This window comes from Pogona vitticeps, chromosome 6 (assembly GCF_051106095.1).
Source record: "Pogona vitticeps strain Pit_001003342236 chromosome 6, PviZW2.1, whole genome shotgun sequence".
Taxonomy (NCBI): Eukaryota; Metazoa; Chordata; class Lepidosauria; order Squamata; family Agamidae; genus Pogona; species Pogona vitticeps.
In genome coordinates this window covers 44,731,675-44,752,468 of record NC_135788.1, presented here as the reverse complement: position 1 = coordinate 44,752,468, position 20,794 = coordinate 44,731,675, and the positions used below count along the sequence as shown (strand labels likewise).

The 20,794-nt window shown below is 36.8% G+C and overlaps 1 protein-coding gene across 6 annotated transcripts in view; it reads left to right on the top strand.

The window, feature by feature from the left end:
- AZI2 (5-azacytidine induced 2) overlaps positions 1-20,794 on the top strand; it is a 30,415-nt gene extending 9,621 nt beyond the window's left edge. For 4 of the 6 annotated variants that reach the window (XM_020807998.3, XM_020807960.3, XM_020807990.3 and 1 more), the window contains exons 2-8: positions 4,188-4,417; positions 4,756-4,881; positions 6,064-6,163; positions 9,882-10,054; positions 11,792-11,853; positions 16,715-16,836; positions 18,453-20,794. In XM_020807998.3, the coding sequence (XP_020663657.2) occupies positions 4,193-4,417; positions 4,756-4,881; positions 6,064-6,163; positions 9,882-10,054; positions 11,792-11,853; positions 16,715-16,836; positions 18,453-18,814 (1,170 nt within the window). In that variant the 5' untranslated portion in view covers positions 4,188-4,192 and the 3' untranslated portion in view covers positions 18,815-20,794. The remainder of the gene's footprint in view (positions 1-4,187; positions 4,418-4,755; positions 4,882-6,063; positions 6,164-9,881; positions 10,055-11,791; positions 11,854-16,714; positions 16,837-18,452) is intronic. The other 2 variants (XM_020807970.3, XM_078377321.1) reach the window with 1 other exon arrangement.

Sequence of the window (20,794 nt, the reverse complement as noted above, 5' to 3'; positions counted from 1 at the left end):
GGGAAAACATACCTTGCAAGACAAAAATATATTCATCTTGCGGGGCACCAAAAAACTCACAAGACACTTTCGAGTTTTTTGTTGCCCGAGGCATTCATCTTGTGAGGTACCACTGTAGTTTAATAATCATGAAAGCAGTAATTGTGAGTTATGTGATTTTGAATTCATGTCAGTATTGCATTAAAAGGAAATCCCATTGGTCACATTTTTCCCCTCAGGAATTTTAATATAATTAGTGCGTTTTAAAATGAGATTTCAGACTTAACCCAAAACAGATGTTACTTGTTTAGAAGAAGAAGCAGAGGGAAAATGTATACAATAGGACTGTGGCATCTACAGGGAATCAGTTCCAAGCCTCCCTTCCCCTGAGAACTCCAAAAAATGTGGAAGTATGGAACACTACACATTGCATGGTTTGCAGCTTCCTCTAGTGGCCAGGTTTAGTAATACCCTGGAAATACATGTTTATTTTTATTTTCAGAACAAAATCGAATACAAAATACTTGCTATACAATCTAAACTACCTTGCACCCCATATGCACGGGACTCCTTAGAACAATACTTTTAATACAAACTTCCTTTCCAAAATTGTATTGATTGTTGTTTAGAGGCTTTCCTCTTTCCTTTCACTAATACAAATTCAACAAATCTACCCCAAATAGCATAAAACATATTTGAACTTATTACCCCTCTTTTCATCTTAAGTTCAGTAGGTCATTTATCATTTAATGCAATGTCCCATTCTTTATTATACCAATTTTCTAATTTAATGTCATTTTTGTCTTTCCAGAATGCCTTATCTCTTCCTCCTGGGAGACATAGGGCAGCGGAGGGGGTTTGGACGCCCAGGAAGCCAGCAGCAGGCGTGGAGGTCGGGGCAACTTTCGGCTTCCCGGGCTTCCAAAGCTGCACCTGCTGCTCTCTGCCTCCGGCTCCCAGTGCCCTATGCCTCCTGTCCCCACAGAGACGGGAGGCAGAGGACACCGGGGACAGGAGGCAAAGGGCAGCAGGGGCAGCTTTGAATTTCTTGCCCTTTCCCCCTGCCTTTCGTAGGTTGAAGCTCCAGCCGCAAGTCGAACCCAAATTTTGCGGCCGGAGCTTTCTCTACCTTGAAATTTTCGTAAGTAGGGATGTTCGTAAGTGGAGGCCCCACTGTACTAAAATCTCCCTGACTTTACTGTTTGGAGTCCAAGTTCTATTGGCCATGACGACCAACAACAGCCAGCACCAATGGAGCTTTAAAATCTTTAAATAAATAAATAAAATATTAAAGTCTTGCAAGCAGCGGAGATCTTGAGACGCTGCTTGTCGAAAGAGAAGGACTGTTGCCTTTTGTGTTGTTTCTTTTCAGATGCCAATAAAAGTTCTTGACTTGACTTTTAGTGAAAGTGAAAGAAGAAAGTGCCAAAGCGGGATTGCAGCTGAACATTAAGAAGACAAAACTCTCATGACAGGAGAACTATACAACTTTAATGTTGATAATGAAGAAATTGAAAAAAATTAAAGATTTTGTATCATCAATTCAAATGGTATCTGCAGACAGGAAATCAGAAGACTCTGGGGGGAAGCAATGAAAGAATCGAGATAGATCAAGTGTAAGGATGTCTTAGTGGAGATCATGGCCAAGATCTCATATGCCCAGTCACAATGTATGAGTCTGAAAACTGACAGGAAAAAAATTGATTCATTTGAAATATGATGCTGGAAGAAAGCTTGGTGGATACCCTGGACTGCCCAAAAGATTTCCAAGTGAATTTTAGAGCCTTCTGGAGGCAAAAATGATGAAACTGAACATCAAAAATGGTGAAACCTACTTTGGGCACATCATGAAAAGGCAAGATTCTCTGGAAAAGACCAAAATAGTAGGAAAAGTTGAAGACAGCAGGAAAACTGGAAGGTCAAATATGAAATGGATTGACTTCAGAGTGGATAAAATCAATATTTTTTAAAAAAATTCATATTGATTTATGATTTAAATCACAGTTTAAAATGAAAACCATAGATTTTTAAAAATTAAAATCATTAAGAAATCCAAATTTTAAAAAAATTAAATTGATTTAAATTGTGGTTTAAATAAGTTTGATTTAAATCAGATCTACCCCTGTAGATTTGATGTCTACTAAATGAAGTCTACTAAATGAAGTCTACTAAATGGAATCTACTAAATGAAGTCACAGGCTTAAGTTTATAGGAGCTGAGCAGGGCTGTTGAGGACAGGATATTTTGGAGATATTCTCATTGATAGGGCTGCTATAAGAGATATCTTGAGGGCAGGTATCAACAAGTCTTATATGCCATGCATCTAAAGGAGGAAATGGCAATCCATGAAAATGCACACGTCATTTTTAAAGGTGCTTCTGATATTATACCATACTTTTCCATGTATAAGACTATACTTTTGTCTAAAATTTTTAGACTAAAAATTGAGGGTCGTCTTATACACAGAATTAAGCTGAAGAGAGTACAAAAACAAGTGGAGGGGAAAGCAGGGATCAAAGCCCTGCAGGAACAATAATCCTTGTCCCATGGGGCTTAACAAAAGAAGGGGGGAAAGAATCAAAGCAATCCAGTGGCTGTATAAGGGGGAAAGGGATCAAAATGATCATGCAGTTGAGGGATTTCTTTGATCCCATTCCCCTTGCTTTTGCTAAGCCCCGCGAGGCTTAGCACGAAGGGAGAAAGCAGGGATCAAAGTGATTCTGCAGCGCTTTGATCCCTTCCCCCTACACTTTCTAAGCCCCACTTAGATTTCTTCTTCAATGACCTTCTGCACCAGGTTTTGGAATTGCTTGATAAAGGATAGTCTAGTTCCATCTATGTCCTTCTGCCAGCAGATGTTATTTTATCCTGGCAGATTTTTGGCATTTAAACTGTGTGTGTATGTGTGTTTTCTGAAGACATTTTAATTGGTTGATACTGTTTTGTATTTAGGGTGTTTTATTTGCTTTGATGTTTGAATTATAATTTTTGAAGCAGTCACCATGTTAGAAGAATCCAGGATATAATCCAAAAATAAAAATAAGTGTTGTGGCACCTTAGATACTGTCAGATTTGTCTTGTGAGGCACATGGCTGAAAGGATCTAGGTTTTCAGATTCCAATCCTGTATCAGAAAGATTTAGTATGGTCAAAGGATTGTTAGTCAACTATACATATTAATATTTTGGCTTCATCTACATTCTTGGATACACCTATAGCCAAAAATACTTCTTTTCTTATAACTGTAATCTTAGCATACTTCCTGAAAACCATCACAGTATCTGTTATCAGTTTGACTGATTATTTCAGACATTAAAAGTGTCATTGCCATTTTGAAACCCCAGTGCCAATACAATTGCCATCTTATTTTTTCTGTTTATAGTTTTTGAAGAAATTTGTTAATGTGTGCAGACAAATCAGAAAACAACAACAAAAAGAAACACAAAAATAAGAGGCAAATGTTGTGGCATTGTGGTATTTTAATATGAGCTTTTGTGGATCAAGTCCACTTCCTTTGTCTGCCTGTCTCTCTTTTGGTCTGATGTGCTTATTTTTCCTATCTTAGTTGGTCACACCTCTCCACTATGTCCTCTTTATATATGTACTTGTGGCCTGGCTATTATGCTTTGCCTTCTGGGTAAGTGGACTGTAATCCATGGAAGCTGACACAATTGTTAAGCTGCCACAATTCTTTTATATCTTTTTGTCATATAATTTTATGTTTCATCTTATATTTTATTATGTGTTACCTTGAGAACTATTTTTAGTGGAAATGTGGAATATAAATTTACTGAATCTGTGAAATATAGCTTGGTTGTTACTGGGTCAATTTGCTAATTTAGAATAAATGCTTAGCAAAATTCTGAGGCTGAATAGATTGTAACACTCCTCTTTCTCAAATAACCACTTCTTTTCTCCAACAGTAGAAACATTGCTTCCACATTACATGGAAACATCTGGAGGGATTCTTGAACATATATTTTAAATATAATAGTTTCACAAAAATGTATAATTATCTAATAGGCTTTAGCTGGCAGTGAAGTAATAAGAATTGCTCCTACTGTCCCCTTCTCCCAAATCTGAGGTGATAGTTTGCAGCACTGGAAAACATCTAACAGATACCTTACAGCATAATTTCTCATGTCTTCAACGTAATTTTCAGATTTTTACTATATTAGGGTATTTGATATAATTATGGTTTTTATTCAGGTGTCATGGATGAACTAGGTGAAGATGACATTGATATTTTGAATCATGAAAAAGCAGATACACATCATAAGCGATATGGAGAAATTCCTGTTCCCATGTATACAGGTGGAGAGTCTGTTGCTTCACATTTTGCACTTGTTACTGCTTATGAAGATATCAAAAAACGACTGAAGGAAACTGAAAAGGAGAACTCTCTCTTAAAGAAAAAAGTACGATTGTTAGAAGAAAAAGTAAGTAAACATTGAGTCTACCTCTGTTCCATTGCTTCCTCCCCAATAAAAATGGCAGAGTAAGTTTCATTTTTTATCATAGCAATTGTTAAATGTTCTTATAAGAGAGCATTCTATTTCTGCTGTGCTTACAATTGACATTTTTTAAAACTAGAAAAAATAAACACAGCTGGTATGTGTGGTTTTTTTTTTAAATGTAGCATACATCTAAATATTGTTGGCTGTAAAATGACTCAATGTTAACTTGGTTGGCTTACAATTAGATATTTACATTTGATAGTTATGAAGTACAGTAATTAAGCCAGTGACAGTGTAATCTTTTCACTCTAACCCTTTAGCTTCTTGGTTCACGTTTGGAAGAAACAACGAGCTCTGTAGGTCGTGAGCAGGTTAACAAAGCCTACCAAGCATATCGAGAGGCTTGTATTGATCGAGATAATCTGAAAGCTAAAATGGATAAAATGGTAGGTTTCTGTGTGGTAGGTTAAAAGGATCTGGATTCTATGGATGCAGTGAATACAGGGATTCTTGCAGAGCAGGGAAAGAAGCATATCTGGTAGTTATTAGTTACTATAGGAAGTGGGATGGGTGTGATTCAGATGAAGGTAAGCAGTGAAATTGCGCTGATGTCAATGTGAAAGTTACAAATTTCTTATTGAAATCATTTTGATGGGAGAGTGTTAATGACTCTTTGTGCCCAATGTGATTTTCCTTTCCCTTCATTAAAAGAAACAGAGAAATATGGAGGAAGAGTGTTGTTTCTTCTAAAAATATTGTTTATTTCTTGGGTGGGTGGAATAGGGCTCTGTGAAGAAACAAGTAAGAGCTATAACGAAATTTTGCAGTGTATCCTCCTTGCCCCATTAGTATGCCTCTGTTGAGGATTTCAACCAAGCCAATGATATATTTTTACCAGATACTGTAAAACGTAAGAGACTCAAGGAGGCCAATGCACTTTTACTCTGCCCTCTCCCCAAGTTTTCTCTTTTTTCTTTTCCAGTTGGCCCTCAGCATTCTGTGGTTTCTGGAGGTTGCTGTGCTTGTTCAAGTCCCTATTTACAGTAATTGCATTTTGCCCCCCTGCCTTAAAAACAGTTTTGTACTTCTGCATGTCTCAGGATGCAGCAGCAAGTTAGTACTGCCACCTTCTTTCTCAGTTGCCAAATTTAGCTCTGGTCTCCTTGCTGCACAAGGAGTACCTCTGGAGTTTAGTACTGGAGGACACAAGGGCATGCTTGACATAAAAAGTTTCCAATTGTAGAGAGAAAATATGCAGCAAGTGACAATTAGTTATAGGTGTATATGCATGCACATTTATATATATGTGATTTCCAGTGTGGTGCAGATGCAAAAAGTTGTTGATTAATCTGAAAAACTTGTTAATTACTTGAGCTGACTTTGATTGTATTTCTTGATGGCCATAGAAGATTTTGGTTTTATGTTCTTTTTTAAAGCATTGTGTGCATGGTTCTGGCATATGTATTTACAGTACTTTTAACATGTTAAAGCTTTAGAACCTGTGACACTTTGGTCATCTTTTCCTGAAAAGCAAGCTGGCATATTGTCTCTTAACATGTAGCAGATTTTATTAATGTCTAGTAAGCTAGACAGGCAGAGCTCTGATAGTGTGTTTCTTCTTCAATTAGATGAAAGAGAACACTGAATCCCTGCAATTATTGAATGAGCAGTTGCAGTCAAAAGAAGTGGAGCTTCTACAGCTGAGAGCTGAAGTGGAAACAGAACGAGGTGCTCATTTTCTGTCACAGTGTTAATATATGTACTTGACTACAGAATTGCATCTGCATATGCAAAGCCCTGTGGCCTGCTGTTGCTGCTTTTATTTGTTTTTTTGTTTTTTTGTTTTTACTTTCCTGACAGTTCAGGTATCATTGCAGTAGACTGTACAGAAGCAGAGTTTCTTTATTTACTTATAGTTTCCCTCATTTTATTTATATTTTCTCCCAGCTAAGGCAATTCAGTGAATTAGAACAGTTATATCTAAAAAGGCAATGACTGAAAACTAGTAGTGACTTACAACTAGAGAAAGCCCATTGAGTCAGTGGAAATTATGAAGGATGGCCACTGATTTAATAGGCCTACTCTAATTGTGACTTGCCACTGGATTTCAGCCTGTATGTTATAATATTAAATTGTAATTAAATAAGGCATCATGTTAAACTATAAGGGAGTGAATTAAAACCACATAGAAACCATTTAGAAACACAACAAAGAAAAAAGATGTTAACACCCCCCCCCCACTGCTATTTAGGGAGCCAGAGACCTATAATAAAATGGTTTGGGGCCATTTGTGAAAGGACCAATCTAGCCTCTCTTGAAAGGGAGGTCCACAGAGTGAGAGCAGCCACCAGAAAGACCCTGTCTTGTGTCCTCACTAGATGTGAATGTAAGGATGGCAGGACTTTCAGAAGTCAGAAAGGCTTTCCTTGTATAGTGGCTTTGTATTTATTGGTGACATCGCTACAGCTGTTACTGTGTATGATCAGCATTTCCATTTCAAACTCTAAAGCTGATTTAGGAAGCAGAAGAAAACAAATAAAATAGAACAATTAAAATGGAATTTATTACCTCTCAATTTATATTTGTTTTAGCCAGTAGTTGCAGCAAAAGAGCCTCTGAGATCAGAGAGTGAGTCGATAATGGGGTTTGTATGCAGGTGTTGGTCTTCAGCTATTTTAGGAAGTGAAAAGGTTCTGCTCCTGTGTTGTTTTAAGATTAACATCATATATAAGATGACATGCAATTTTAGAGATATGTTTTGTAAGGTGAGACTCCTCCGCTTTTCTTTTTTAAAAGGCCCAGTTTAAAAAAGGATAATCTTGCTGGCTTCCAGATGATTTATGAAACTGAAAATACAGCATACGGCCAGAATAATAACTATATTAAAACTAGGACAAGGATCCAATGTCTCCTACACTGCAAAATCAAGATCAGAATTTTTTCTCAACAATACTGGCACAAAGATTAAGAATTTTTGTAACTAAATATGTTCATACAGATGAATATGATTTTATGCCAGGAAGACAAATGTGAGATGCTATCCGCAGAGTACGGAATATTATATATGTAGCTAATAAAGAAAAAAGAAGATGGCAGTACTCTCACTGGATGCCCTTAAGGCATTTGATCGGGTGGAATGGAAATTTATGTTCCATCTTTTGGAAAAATTTTATTACAGTTCTAAAGAAATTATACATAGGAGCAGGTGCTACTGTACTTATTAATGGAGTTGAATCTAACAAATTTACATTATTCAGAGGAACTAGACAAGGTGATCCCTTGTCTCCAATCTTATTCGCATTAATAATAGAATTTCTTGTGGCAAAAATAAGAGAAAGTGGAAACATTAGAGGACTGATCATGAAAAACAGACAACACAAAATAAATTTATACGCAGAAGATAGGCTCCTTTTTTGGACGACCCATTACAAAGAAGAGAACACTTAAATATTACAGGAATATAGTCAGTATACGGGTTTAAAAATTAATTTCCAAAAATCTGTTATTATGCCTAAATATCCCTATTATAGAACAAAACAAAATTTAAAAAGCATAGCATTTAGAGTTATGCTATTCAAGTTTTAAATATTTAAGAATATGGGTAACAAAAAATCTTAATCAAAAAAATCAATTTAAATTAGCAAAAAAAGAGAGAGATAAAAGTGGGTCAATTTGAACCTATCAATGTTGGGGAGAATTGCTCTAATTAAATCATATATATTACCAAAATTTCAATTTCTATTCCAAAATATTCCACCACAGCCAGATTAAATAAATAAATAAATAAACAAACGATGGCAATGAAAGCCAGAAAAATTCATTGCAGGAAAGGGAAAGAAGTTAAGATTCATAAATAGTGTTAAATATACATAGGGTCAAAAAGGGGGATTAGGGATATCACATTTCCAAAAATATTATGAAGCTCTACAAATAAACCAAATTATTAAATTTATACAAATCGATGAGACTCGCAAAAATTGGTTGGAAATGGAAGGTGAAATGAAAATGGACATAGTAAATAAGTATATTTATACCACTAAAATAATTAGAAAAGGAGAACAAATACAGAACCCATTAATTTCTGAAACATTAAGGATATGGCGAAAACATATTAAATATCCCGTTTATGTCCCCTTTTGGATCACCCAGATTTTAAGTCTCAAGAGAAATGTGCACAATTTAAGGAGTGGAAACAAATTGGAATATATAGAATTATTGACTTACTCAATTCAGGGGAACCAGTTACTATTAGGCAAATAGAAGAGAAAACAAAGCAAATAAAAACCAATTGGCTACAAATAAAACAAGAAGTTTTGCTATGCACTTACAACAAAACCTGGCTCTCTTAAGAACATTAACTGAATTTGAACAATATTGTATCCAAATAGATAAAAATAAAAAAGAGGACTAACCTCACTAATATATAAAAGTATTATTGAAAAAGAATATGGAAAAGGCTGAGGACCTAAAACAATGTGGGAAACAAATTTAAATATTGATATACCCAAGGAAATCTGGACTGGAATATGGAATAAATATCCATATAAATCTATATCAGCAAATGTGAAAGAAATGTTTCTGAAGGTAGTGCATCGGTGCCATTTATATCCTACAAAGTTACATAGAATTAATAAAGATATATTGGATAAATGTTGGAGGAACTGTGGACAAAAAGGAACTTTGGAACATATGTGGATTTCTTGCCCCAAGCATTCTGGCATGAGATAATCAGATGGATAGAGACGCTGACCAATCAAAAAATAGATATGAATGAAACATTATTGTTATTTTCATTATTTACAGGGGAAAATGAGAACCTTGAAAATAATTAGTTGCAAATCTTATAGGCACCGCAAGATCTGAGATCACTAGAAATTGGAAAAATGCTCAAGATCTCTCATTACAAGCATTTATGAATCAGATATGACATACAATGTTGATGGGGAAAATGACTAATAAAGTTAGACTATATAGAGGAGAAATAAGTCACAGTCAATTCACTGAAAATCGGATGCCTTTGGTCGATCATTGGTCGATATTTCTTTAATATGAAATGGGAACGGTGTAAATGTGATTTTGAGAATTGTGGGGAATAGCAATTGTAAGCTTTGTATTTATTACTTGTAACATGATGGATTGTCTTTTCTTTAAAATTTAAAAAAAGCTGAAAATACACCTACACAACCAATTTCAAATTAGAAAATACGTAGTATATGTTTTCACACATGGCATTCATAATGCAATATTATAATAATTACATGTATAATATATTTATACAGTAATTATATCCTCATAAGTAATCCCTGGGCTGTGGTCTCTGCAATGTGAATCTGGACCCAGCCTTTGTAATTAGTAAACTAGCAGGGTGGCTTTTTCTGAGAATGAAATGAAAACTTTGGACTCATTCTTATCAAGCCTTTATTTTGATTATCTCCTGACCAAATAGGTGTTTTCTTATTAATTTTGACAGTTCTGAAGAGTCTGAATTCTAACTCATCTAACTGGGAGATAGACAAACTGAATAATGCTCTGAAGGTGCACAGTTTGGAACAGGATTTGGAGAAGTTAAGAGAAGAATGTAATAATCTTAGAAAAGAGCTAGAAAAACCGGCACAGAAGGTAATGCTGAATTATGGATCTTGTTACAATAATGCAAACAGAAGGCAGTTGGGTTTGTACAATTGAATATTGGTACTCTCTACAGTCCATGGAGTTTTCTTTGCAAGAGAGGCAGTGGAAGACAGGAGGGTATGGTGTGCTCTGGTCCGTGGAGTCACAAAGAGCCGGACACGACTAAAGAACAACTCTCCACCGACTCAGTTCAGTTTCTGACTCAGAGGTTTTTAGAATGAAAACATTGCCCAGTATTCAAAGGTCTTTTACAAACGGGACAGCTTTTGGAAATTAGTTCAGGCTTTTGCCTTTTAAATCTCAAGCTTCCATGCCATGCTCTTGATCTACTGCTGGGGATTGTCATCTCTTCCAGAAGCTGCTTGCTATGTAATGAAGGAGTGATGTTGGGCTCTGCCATTGAAGAAATGCAGTCCCAGGGAGACCCATTGCATTTGTGTTGGTTTCTAGATCCTGATTGCTCTCTCTTTTGTCTCAAGGCCTAATATAGATGGTAGGGATGGGGGAGGATGATGCACTTTGACTAGTTGTATTCCCTAGATTAGGTATGGACATTCTGGAAAGTGGAATTACCTATTTGGAAGCCAAAGGCCCCCCTTTTTCTCTCTCTGTGTGCAGGCCTCTGCTGAGTATCTGTACATGCTCCACAGACTGCACCCACTCTTGAATTACATAGAAGTGTCAAGACTGTATTGTGTTCCATTACAAAATCTAGTCAGGTTGAAATTTGTTTAGTTACTTATCTTGGCTAAGCAAGCTGTTCAGTGACTTTTGGTACTGTTTCCAGAAAATTTGTGAACAATCATTGATTGCCACAACTTTGTTCATCTGGATAGGCTAACCAGCAGATAGTGGGGCTTGCTGCTTTGGTTGGTTAAAATAGTTCAGAATGTGAGTTTTTACATTCTTTTGAGCTGTAGAAACTAGCTTGCACATTTCAAGAAGCTCCACTAGATGGTGCTAGATCCAAGATGGTAACTAATGGTGCCTTTGTTATTTGGAGAGAGAATTGGCCTCCTCTTACACTGGTCTTTAAAATTTGCTAAACTGAGCATGTAATTTGTGGTACTTGTTTATGGGTCCTGTTGATGTTTAGTAGAATCTAAAGACAAATGTTTCTTTTTGTGCTTCTTTATAGCATCTAAAATTTGATGCCGTTATTTGTTTTTTCTATTCAGTTTCAATAAAGTCCCATTTGGAAATGTAGTATAGCTCAAGTGATTTTACCTAGAATTAGTATAATCTTGGAAAGGCAAAGACCTATTCATTTAGGCAGACCTTTGGCAGTTAACAAACTTTTCAACAAAAGGGTTTTAGCTGATGTACTTATTTCATTTTACATAAAGTATTATAAGTGCTTTAAATAAAAAGGTTTAAAGTATTATAATTTTGTGTTAATAATGTTTAAATTTTTTGCATTTGTACCTTAATGTAGGTTCATACTATTTTTTTTCCAAATTATATTCTAAGTCACTATGGGTCTTAGTTCAGGGAGATACAGTATATGGTATATAAATAAAATAAAGTACAGTAGAATAAGGTAGAATAGATACTAAAGGCAAAATTTAAGTTTTACTTCTGAAGTTCTGGTTCAGATTAGATAATGAAATTAGAAAACGGTGGTGGTGGGGAGCAAAATGGATATATATGATAGTTGCTAGCTTCTGAGTAAGGCTGACAGAATTTCTCAAAAGCTGAGAGTGAAATCTTTATATTTCTTTTCAGATTGACTCCCAGGAAGCAGTCTTAACAAATGGAGAGCTTGTCCAGCAGCAGGAAATTCATAGGTATGAAGATCACAATAACTTGTTTCATCTTTGTTGTAGAACTGTGGTGGACATAGTTTCCATGGTTAACCCACAGAATTTGTAGACTCCTAAAGAAGGCACTGATTTGAAGTGGGACACTGGTGGTAACCCTGTTGGTATTATGTCTTGTAAAGCAGAATTTGTGTGAGTGAGTTGCACAGTCTTGTTGTCTATCTGATGTAAGCTTTTGCGTGCCCATGTTGTACAACTGGTTATGTGCTTGATTGCACATCCAGCGTATGACAAGTGGCCATTAAAGTGCAAAACCAGTTTGCACAATTGCTGTTAATGTGTGTAGGATTTCCACCATTGATTTCCTTGAATTGGGAGAGACCTGAATACAGATAGTCATGTCCTAAGGAAATCTACTTTGAGCATATTGCCATGAAGCTGCAGGGCAGGCCACAGAGCATCTAATTCTGATTTTGACACATCTTCATTGGCTTCTAGCTGTTTTATAGACTCTCTTCAGAATGGTGTTTTCATCTTTCAAAGCTCTGATTCCTAACCTGGGATCACAACTAATTTGTATAAAGTGAGTTCAACTTCCAGGAGACTGAGCCAGGGGTGAGGAATTCTGAGAGTTGCAATCTGCCATCATCTAGACACCCCACAAGGGTGCCCAGTTGGCAACCACTGATAGAAACCTGAGGTGCTTTTTCCCATGTGGATCTGCATGTCCACACACAAACTCTGAAGTCAAATGATACTGTGATTTAGATATATCATCAGATGTAATCTGCATAGCTCACTGGTGAAGAAAAGCATTAGAAGATTGCAGCTAATTACCTTTCCTGTCCAGTGTTTATAGTTCAAGTTGCTTTGTGGTGAGACATCTTTAAATATATCTAGGATTTTATTCATCTATTTTTTTTTATCTTCTTGCACTATGTGAATGTCATTTCAGGTATAATTTTTTAAAAGAGGTCTTGATAACCCTTAAGTCAGAGTTCAGATGGCTTACAAGAAGGGCAAGGTTTTTCTTGTGGATCCTGCAGTTATCATTGTAATAATCAACATTAGATATAGATACAAGAAGACTTAAGGCACGTTGGAAGAGAAATTGGGGAAGGGGCTTCAGTTGCTGTTCTTGAGGGTGAGTGGGGGTGGAGTGATGCAACATGGTGCTTCCTAACCCTTATTTTATTGTATTGGTAAACTGTAAGGTTTGTCTATAGCGCTGTATTGTTTGAGGCTGTTATTTTAGAATGCTACAGGCGTCTGTTGCATCCCTCCCAGGCCAATCAGTGACCTTCCTCCCTCCAAAGCACCATTGTGTGATGTGTATTTGTGCATGAAAGCTCCACATGCTGAGAAAAGGCATTGAGGATGGCAAAATACCTCTTGATGTTTCCAGTTCTCAGAAATGCATTTTCTTTGTTTTCCACATGAGGGAGAAGACTTTTTATGAAGAGGTCATTTTATAGTTGTACTTTGGATTGTGCTGGGGAAGGAAAAAGAGAAAGAACCAGGCATATTGGAGTATATACAGTTATGTTGTATTAACAGTGTGTCTTCAGTCTTGGGTTCTCATCTTCATTACTTGATAAATACTTCATGGATACCATGGACTGTTAGAAAGACAATTTGGTTCTAGGTCAGATGAAGCTCGAGCTTTCAGTAGTCTAAAGTGATTACATTGAAGCTGGCATACATTGGACATTTCATGAGAAAACAAGGTTCACTGAAAAAGCAAAGAATGCTAGGAAAGGTTTGAAGGCAGTACAAGTTAAACAAGTTTATTTGTATTGCTATAGTTGTTACAAAAGAAGTTCAAATACAGTAATATAAAATAGTTGAATACTGAAGGTAGTAGGAAAAGAGGAATACTTAGCATAAGAGATAGTGATTGAATAAAGGAAGCCAAGACCTGCACATAGAACCTTATCTGGTTCATTATTTCATAAAATAATAATGACTGTGTGCTGTCAAGTCAGTTCTAAGTTATGGCAATCCTTTTCAGGGTTTTGTAAGTAGAAGGCTGCCATAATCTGAAGTGAGTTGACAGCACATAATACAGTAAAGTTCCTTCTTCTCTGGAACTATTCCAGCAGCTGTTTGGTAAGAAGGGCTATGAGTCCCTCACTCTAATACTGTACAGTGAGTTTTATTTTGAAAACATCTCTTTGGTATCAGCTTCATATGCAAATTAGATTTATTTGTAAATCCAACCATAATTCACATTGACTGTGAAAACAAGTCCATAGCTCTTTTCATACCTACAGGAAGTTCTTTGAAATATTTATTTCAGTAAGTACCCTTTGATTTAATTTGAATGTCAGTGTTCATTTACCAAAATATTCATGTGAAATATTGGTCACTACTTGATGACACAAGGCATTCTTAAATCAAGTATTAATTTTTGCTTAAAAACAATTGAGCTCCCAGAGAGAAGGGACTAAGAGTGTTGGTAAAAAAGATTAATTTGACTTAATTCACAAGATGTGTAGCACTAAATTCTGGTTTTGCTTGTATTAAGTAATAAGAGAAATGACAAATTAAGAGGGTGTCCTACCTTTTCATATTTAACAAGAAGACATTTCTTAGGAAAAGGCAATGACACTGAAAAAAAGCAATCTTAAAGAAAATGAGATAATGATTGTGAGCTGTTGCATGTTTGTAATGAGAAAAAAGTCTGTATTTTCTTGTATGTGCTGGATATAATGGTAGCTTTGTAATCTCTGTCTAGAGTGGAAGACTTAAGTTTCCCTGAGTTGCAGGTCCCTGTTCTGACTTACTCTGTTGAGCTGGATGCAAGCCTCAACCAAATGTTTTGTCTTCAAGAGCCAAGCTGTAAATGCTGAAGAAGCAGAATTGGCAACTGTAATTTTTCACTTAAAATTTGGATAGTTAGAATATATTGGCTGGACTCCTGTTGCTTAACCTAGTAAACCACAGTAGACTAGGCCCATTGAAGCAGTGAGGATTTGGTGAGTTAGCTCCTCTATAGTTTCATTGATTCAAATGCACCTACTCTAGTTAAATTTACTACTTTAGTTGTACTAAAGTTACAATTAGAGTAGGCCCACTTGAATCAAAGCAACTTATGAAAGAGTTGACTCACCAGATCCCCACTGATTAACTGGACTGCTTTAGTAACTTACTATACTAAGCAACAGGATTTCAGTTTGTAAATCTATCCAAATTGAATGCAGCATTAGCAAAACTAGTCTATTCAAAGTCTTGCTGCACAGTTGGACTGTTGCCATCCTAATTGTTGTAGATTGTTGTATGACACAACAACTGAAAACTGGGCAGTATATTGTAGCAGGCAAGAGATACATAGTTCACAGGGTGGCAATAGTGAAAACAAATCAAAGGGAAATCTAAAAAACCTGACCATAATTTTGAGTGGATAGCATTCAGCATTTTAAAAAATGCTTACATAACTCTGAAGCTAGAAAGCTAAGATTATCTAGAAGCCAACAGTTGTGTGTACTGAAAACCAGTTGTTAGCTTAAACTCTGGAGCTGAAGGTACAATTGTTACCTATATGGTGTAACTTAATATCCTTACCTATTGTGTACTTCTCTTTCTTAGTATTGTTATTATTGGGTCAATGGAGATACACTTCATCACCTCATCTGAAATGCAAGTCTCTCCCTCTGCATTGACTTGGATGCAGTCATGTCTTTCTTAAGATGAATGGAAGCAATGTTTTTTGTATTTATGAGCCCACTCTTCACAACAGTAGTGTGAGGGAACCTCTTTGCAGTGCAGCTCCCTGTAATGAGTTGATAAAATTTCTTTCACAGATTTAGATGCCACGAAAATCTTGTAAGGAAGTCACAATGCATCCATTTTGTAAACACAGAGACCTGTTTCTAGTGAAAAAAGACAAGTTACATGGGGACCGATTCAAATAATGTGTTGTTTGAACTCCTACAAATAATGTGTTGTGTGCCACCATCTGTTGTTTGTTCAAGGTATGGTGGCAGGAATAAATGAGTGCACTGTTTTATTTTTGTAGACATTCTGACAGTTGATAATTGCATTTTCACTGAAGCTAGATATTTTACAATATGGGGATAAAGCTTTCTTTTCTATGTAGGTTTTGGAATGCTAAGCACTCACTCAGACTTTGTGAATTACAAGGGGGGCCTGCAACATTGTGTTGGAAGGCAACCCCATTTTCTAGGAGTAGAGTTCCTGTTCAAGTTAGAGTAACAGCTCAATTACTTCCATAGCACAAAAGGAAACATAATGACCAATGTACCCACGAATGTTCAGCCCTGGTGGACAGGTCTCTGTCTGTCTCTTGTGACTTTGCCCCTGTGTGTGCACTTGACTCTCGCACGCTCCTCTCGCAGGGTTCCGTTGCAGCTGGAACCAAAGGGGTTGAACATGATGGCTGTGCAGAGGAGGAGGAAAGCTATGTGGAGGAAGGTGGGGTTGCAAAAAATGTACACACACATGTGGCTTAGGGGCAACCTTGATTGATAAAGATGAGTGTTTGACATGCAAGATGAACTGGGAACTTTCTCCTTCAAGGAATGGCTTAAGTATTTTTAGTCCTTTTCATATAAGATAAATATACGTATACAGAGAAATCTTTCCATTTCACTTTGACATCAATGATTGTACCATGCCATTTACAGATAAAAGACTTTTAATCCTTAGGTTATATATCTTTTTTAGCAAAATGGACACTGATAAGAAACAGCTAGTAGTGATGCCCCTATGAGATTAATATATATGCAAATAGATTTTTTTAAAAAAATGCTTGAAGGTTTTTACTAGCTTTCTCTTACTGCTGCTTTGGGAAATTTTCAGTAAATGACTAGCAGTTACAGGAATTGAGAAGCCAATTGAAATACTAACACTGAAAACATATTTTCAGTGAAAATGCTCAGCAAGCCTACTGGGAACTGAAGAAGGAAATGTCTAACCTGCATCTGGTAACTGAATTGCAAGCTGAAATACTGCGGAAAATGCAGCACATCCCATCTGCGACCAAGAAAGGCAAGTAAAAGTTTATAAGAAGAGTGCTTAAATGAAACTACACCACTGACCTGAAAAGTGCAAATTTAAAGTTCAGCTCACTATTATATTTTATCCTTAGCAATTAAAGCTAAGCCCCATTTTTATTCTAGCTCAAACCTGCCCATTTTCTGTCTTGACTTCTGTCTCGTACTGGTCAACCTCACACGTGGAGGTGTTGCTGAGTTGTTGGTGGTGTTTTTTTAAATGCTGTATTCTCTTCCCTTGTGGCTTTTCCCCTCAGTCAAGTGTTACTTATTTGTACGAGGGTGAGGTGTTAAGTTTAGTTGTATTTGACCTTTTATCACAACTCCTTCGTATTAAAAAAAGAGAGAACCCACCAAAGTGCATTTCATTTTTAAATGCCTCCGCCTTTAAGTATTGAACTTAAAAAGCATGTAAACACCAAAAACCCAAACCAAAAAAAACTGTGCCTGGTATGTAATTTTTCTTTTTCTTAACCACTTACTGTGATAATTCACTGATCCTGAGGGTCATTTCGTACGTAGTGAACTGTCTGTGTAGAAGGAATTCTGAAAATTAGATGTTCTTGCTTTCTTACTTGAAACCTCCCTTTAGATCTTCTGTAGTTTAGATAACCAGCTTTCTCTTCAGCATTCAGGTGGTCTAGGAATGTGGAATATCTGGCTTTTTAGATATTACTGGACTTCACTTTCTATGATTCCTCACCATTGCCTCTGAAGCCTAGGACTTATGGGGCTTTCAGTTCAATGGCATCTGAAGAGCCACAAGTTTCCCCCATGAATGCAGGCTGTAAGTTGTTTCATTAAATTTGTGGCCATATCAAGCACACTTTTGTTTAAATATCTGCCTGCTAGTTTAGTTACAAAGCAGAGGTGGCAATTGACTTTTTAGCACCAGGTAAAAAATAAGGTGTGGTAGGTCCTCCCTGCTACTTTGTGCCTTAATACTGTAAGACGGGACAGGGTTGCTTTTGGCTTTCCAGATAAGCAAGAAGAGACTTACTCCTTCTATTTTCTATTCTAGATACCACATTTAATGAGATTAGATTTAGCTCTGTCATGTGCAATGTTCTTTTCTTTGCTCGTGAAAGGTTAACCATGGGATTCTGAAAGTCTTGAAGAACAGTTGGGTCCAATCTTTCCTTTAAGGCGTGCATGCAGCCAAGCCAGTGTTTTCATCCATTTGCTTCCAGTTGTGGCTGGAATCCCATGTGCAAGGGGCGGAGCTTCCGTGCAGCACTCCAGAAAATTAGAGAGAACATTGGTTGAATCACTGTAATGCAAGATAAGGGGAAAGGAGCTAAAGACTGTCTTGGCCTACCTCCATTGATGTTATTGTGGTAGCACAAGGTCTACTGTTTACCAAATGCTTGGTATGCAATCCTGGTTCTGCAGAACATGTTGCTGTGCAACCACTTGCACAACAGAGTAATTCAGTATAACTGTATTAGTGGAGGTAGTCGGTCTGCTTGTGTTTAGTTGGATTTAGGTTGTCACCAATGATGAGGGTTTTTTTGTTCTTAAATACAATGAGTAAATATATGCTTTCTAATTTTTACTTGAATGTTTTTTTTATTGTAGTGGACAACTAAGAATACTTGGTTATTTCCACAGTGTCCCCCTACGCCCGACTTCAAGGCATTGAAGACCTTGCAAGGGATACCACAAATCTACATTTAGCTGCTTCTGGAACAGTATGCAACAAGAGGCTACCTCCACCAAGTGACAGAGTTTTCGGCAATACTGGCTCTTCTCCATCTTGTACTGATGAGAGTCTTGTCCCAGTTTGTGACTCTCCATTTCAGGAACATAACTCCTATGGAAAAAGCTCTCTGGATGACAATTCTTGGGTCTTTCCAAGTCCTCCAAAACCTAGTGAAACAATGTTTTGGGAAATGAGAAACCGAATGTCGCATTTAAACTTTCCAGAAACTAGTTTGGATCAGTGCAACCAAAACTGCCTGCATAAGAGTTAAGATTGTTACAGGAACAATTTGATATAGTTCTGAATAGGCAGGTATATAACCAGAAAATAGGTATTGGGAAGATGGAGTATGAAATTGTGGCAGTCAGAGCTGGGTCTGCCTCTTCTACTGTGATGTAAATTTGAAAGCAGTCCAGTGAAATCAAAAGGGGTGGCGTAAGATGAAAAGCCTGCTGCACATGGGTCCTTGGCTTGGATTGCACATATGGCGATTACTAGAGTATTAGGTCTTGAAGTAAACCAAGAGTTTTGCACTGCAGCTATTTGTGTGAATAGCTGCTTTGAAATACAGTATCTGCAGACGTTTTTGCAAACATGAGAATGCTCTTTTTGTTTTTGATGGTCTTTATGTAGTCTTTTCAGGTAAAAGATTTGGATGGGATGAACTTGCACTTCCAACTCTGAAGCAATCATTGGTTTTTCAGAAGGTGTGGTGGGGATTAGGAAGGAATGTTGAACAAATTAAATTATGGTGACTACAGTTAAGCCAAACTACTAGAATTTCTTGTCTTGACTATATGTCCTCATTATTCTTACACTGAAGATTCTGATGCAGTAGAAAACTGAGAATCATAGTATGGAAATGCTCTCATCACTTCACAAGTGGTGAACGAGCTTACATGAGATTACCCTAACCAAAGTGCAGTGACTGTTTGAGTGCTTTTCTGCCAGTTACCAGAATCTGCTTGTTGTAAAATGTAAGTTCACTGACTTTGCTGTGATATAGAGAAACCTCTTGACATCTTAATATCAGCAGAAAGAACTGTAATATTTTAAAGGCATTTATTATTTCTCTGATAATACATAACTGACACCCTATACTTAGTAAGATGCACCAAGTGTCCAAAATGTTATGTATATAAGTATCTCAGTAGCCTAAAAGCTTTGGGATAATTAAGCTATAGATAATTCTTAACTATATTACTCATCAGTTGGTACTTAATATTTAGTACTAGAATCTTTTTCTGTATAAAGCCCCTTCATGCAGAGATGAGTGGATGTCTTCAGGGGGTTATAAGTGGGCATTTCCCCAATATTACTTTCCTGACTTGGCCATTAACATACAAAGAGAGAGATAGATGGCCTTTCATGATGGACAGTTCTGTTTAGGACTTGATAATCACGAAGGTATGAACTGCAGCCCCCTGACTTGGTGAGCTCCCTGTCCGCTGCTCATCTGAACATTCCAATGTTCAGAAATCCATTTCTTCTGCAGTTTCTGCATCCCTTCCTGACTTGCCCTTGAAATATGAATAATTAATAAGTAAAGGTTGTATTTGATGAGCAGCTCTAAAATGATTTCTGAAAAAGGCTTGCTGTGGCAGTGTGCAGATCTCTTCCTGAACAGCAGAATGATAGGACTGGTGTACTGTGAAAGGACAAGATATCTGTTTTCCCTTCCATGCATTGCATTTTATTTCAGCTCTGGCTGTTTTATTCTTTGTCTCTTCCTGGAGGTAATACAGTCTGTGGTGAAAGAAAAACAGGATGTATCCTACTCTTTTAGTGAATGGCATACATAAATAATGTACATACCATTCACCAGATGCTTTTATTATTATTATTATTTTGGATCTTGCTCACGTATCCTGGCTTGTCTGTGATTAATGGAAATGCTGTCAGATGCTGGAATTTATTCTGACCAATGAACACAGCTGACTCAAGGGAGCACAATCTCCTGAAGAATAATAGAACAAAATCCAATATGCATAAAATAAATCCAAGTCACTACACTTTAGCTCAAAGAACCAACTACCTGTGTAATAACAAAGCAGCAGAAGCTGTTTCTCATGTGAGTACATAACTCTGATGGGTTTCTCAGGGCTGCTGCTTTCGTTAGAGGACTGGATAAGTAACCATTGTCCAGGACACAGTGCTGCTCAACATTTTAAGCAATGTACAAAGAATTTATCTTGTTTTAAAATAAATTATTTTTCTTTGAAAATGGCTTTCAATAAACTGAAGTAAAGTA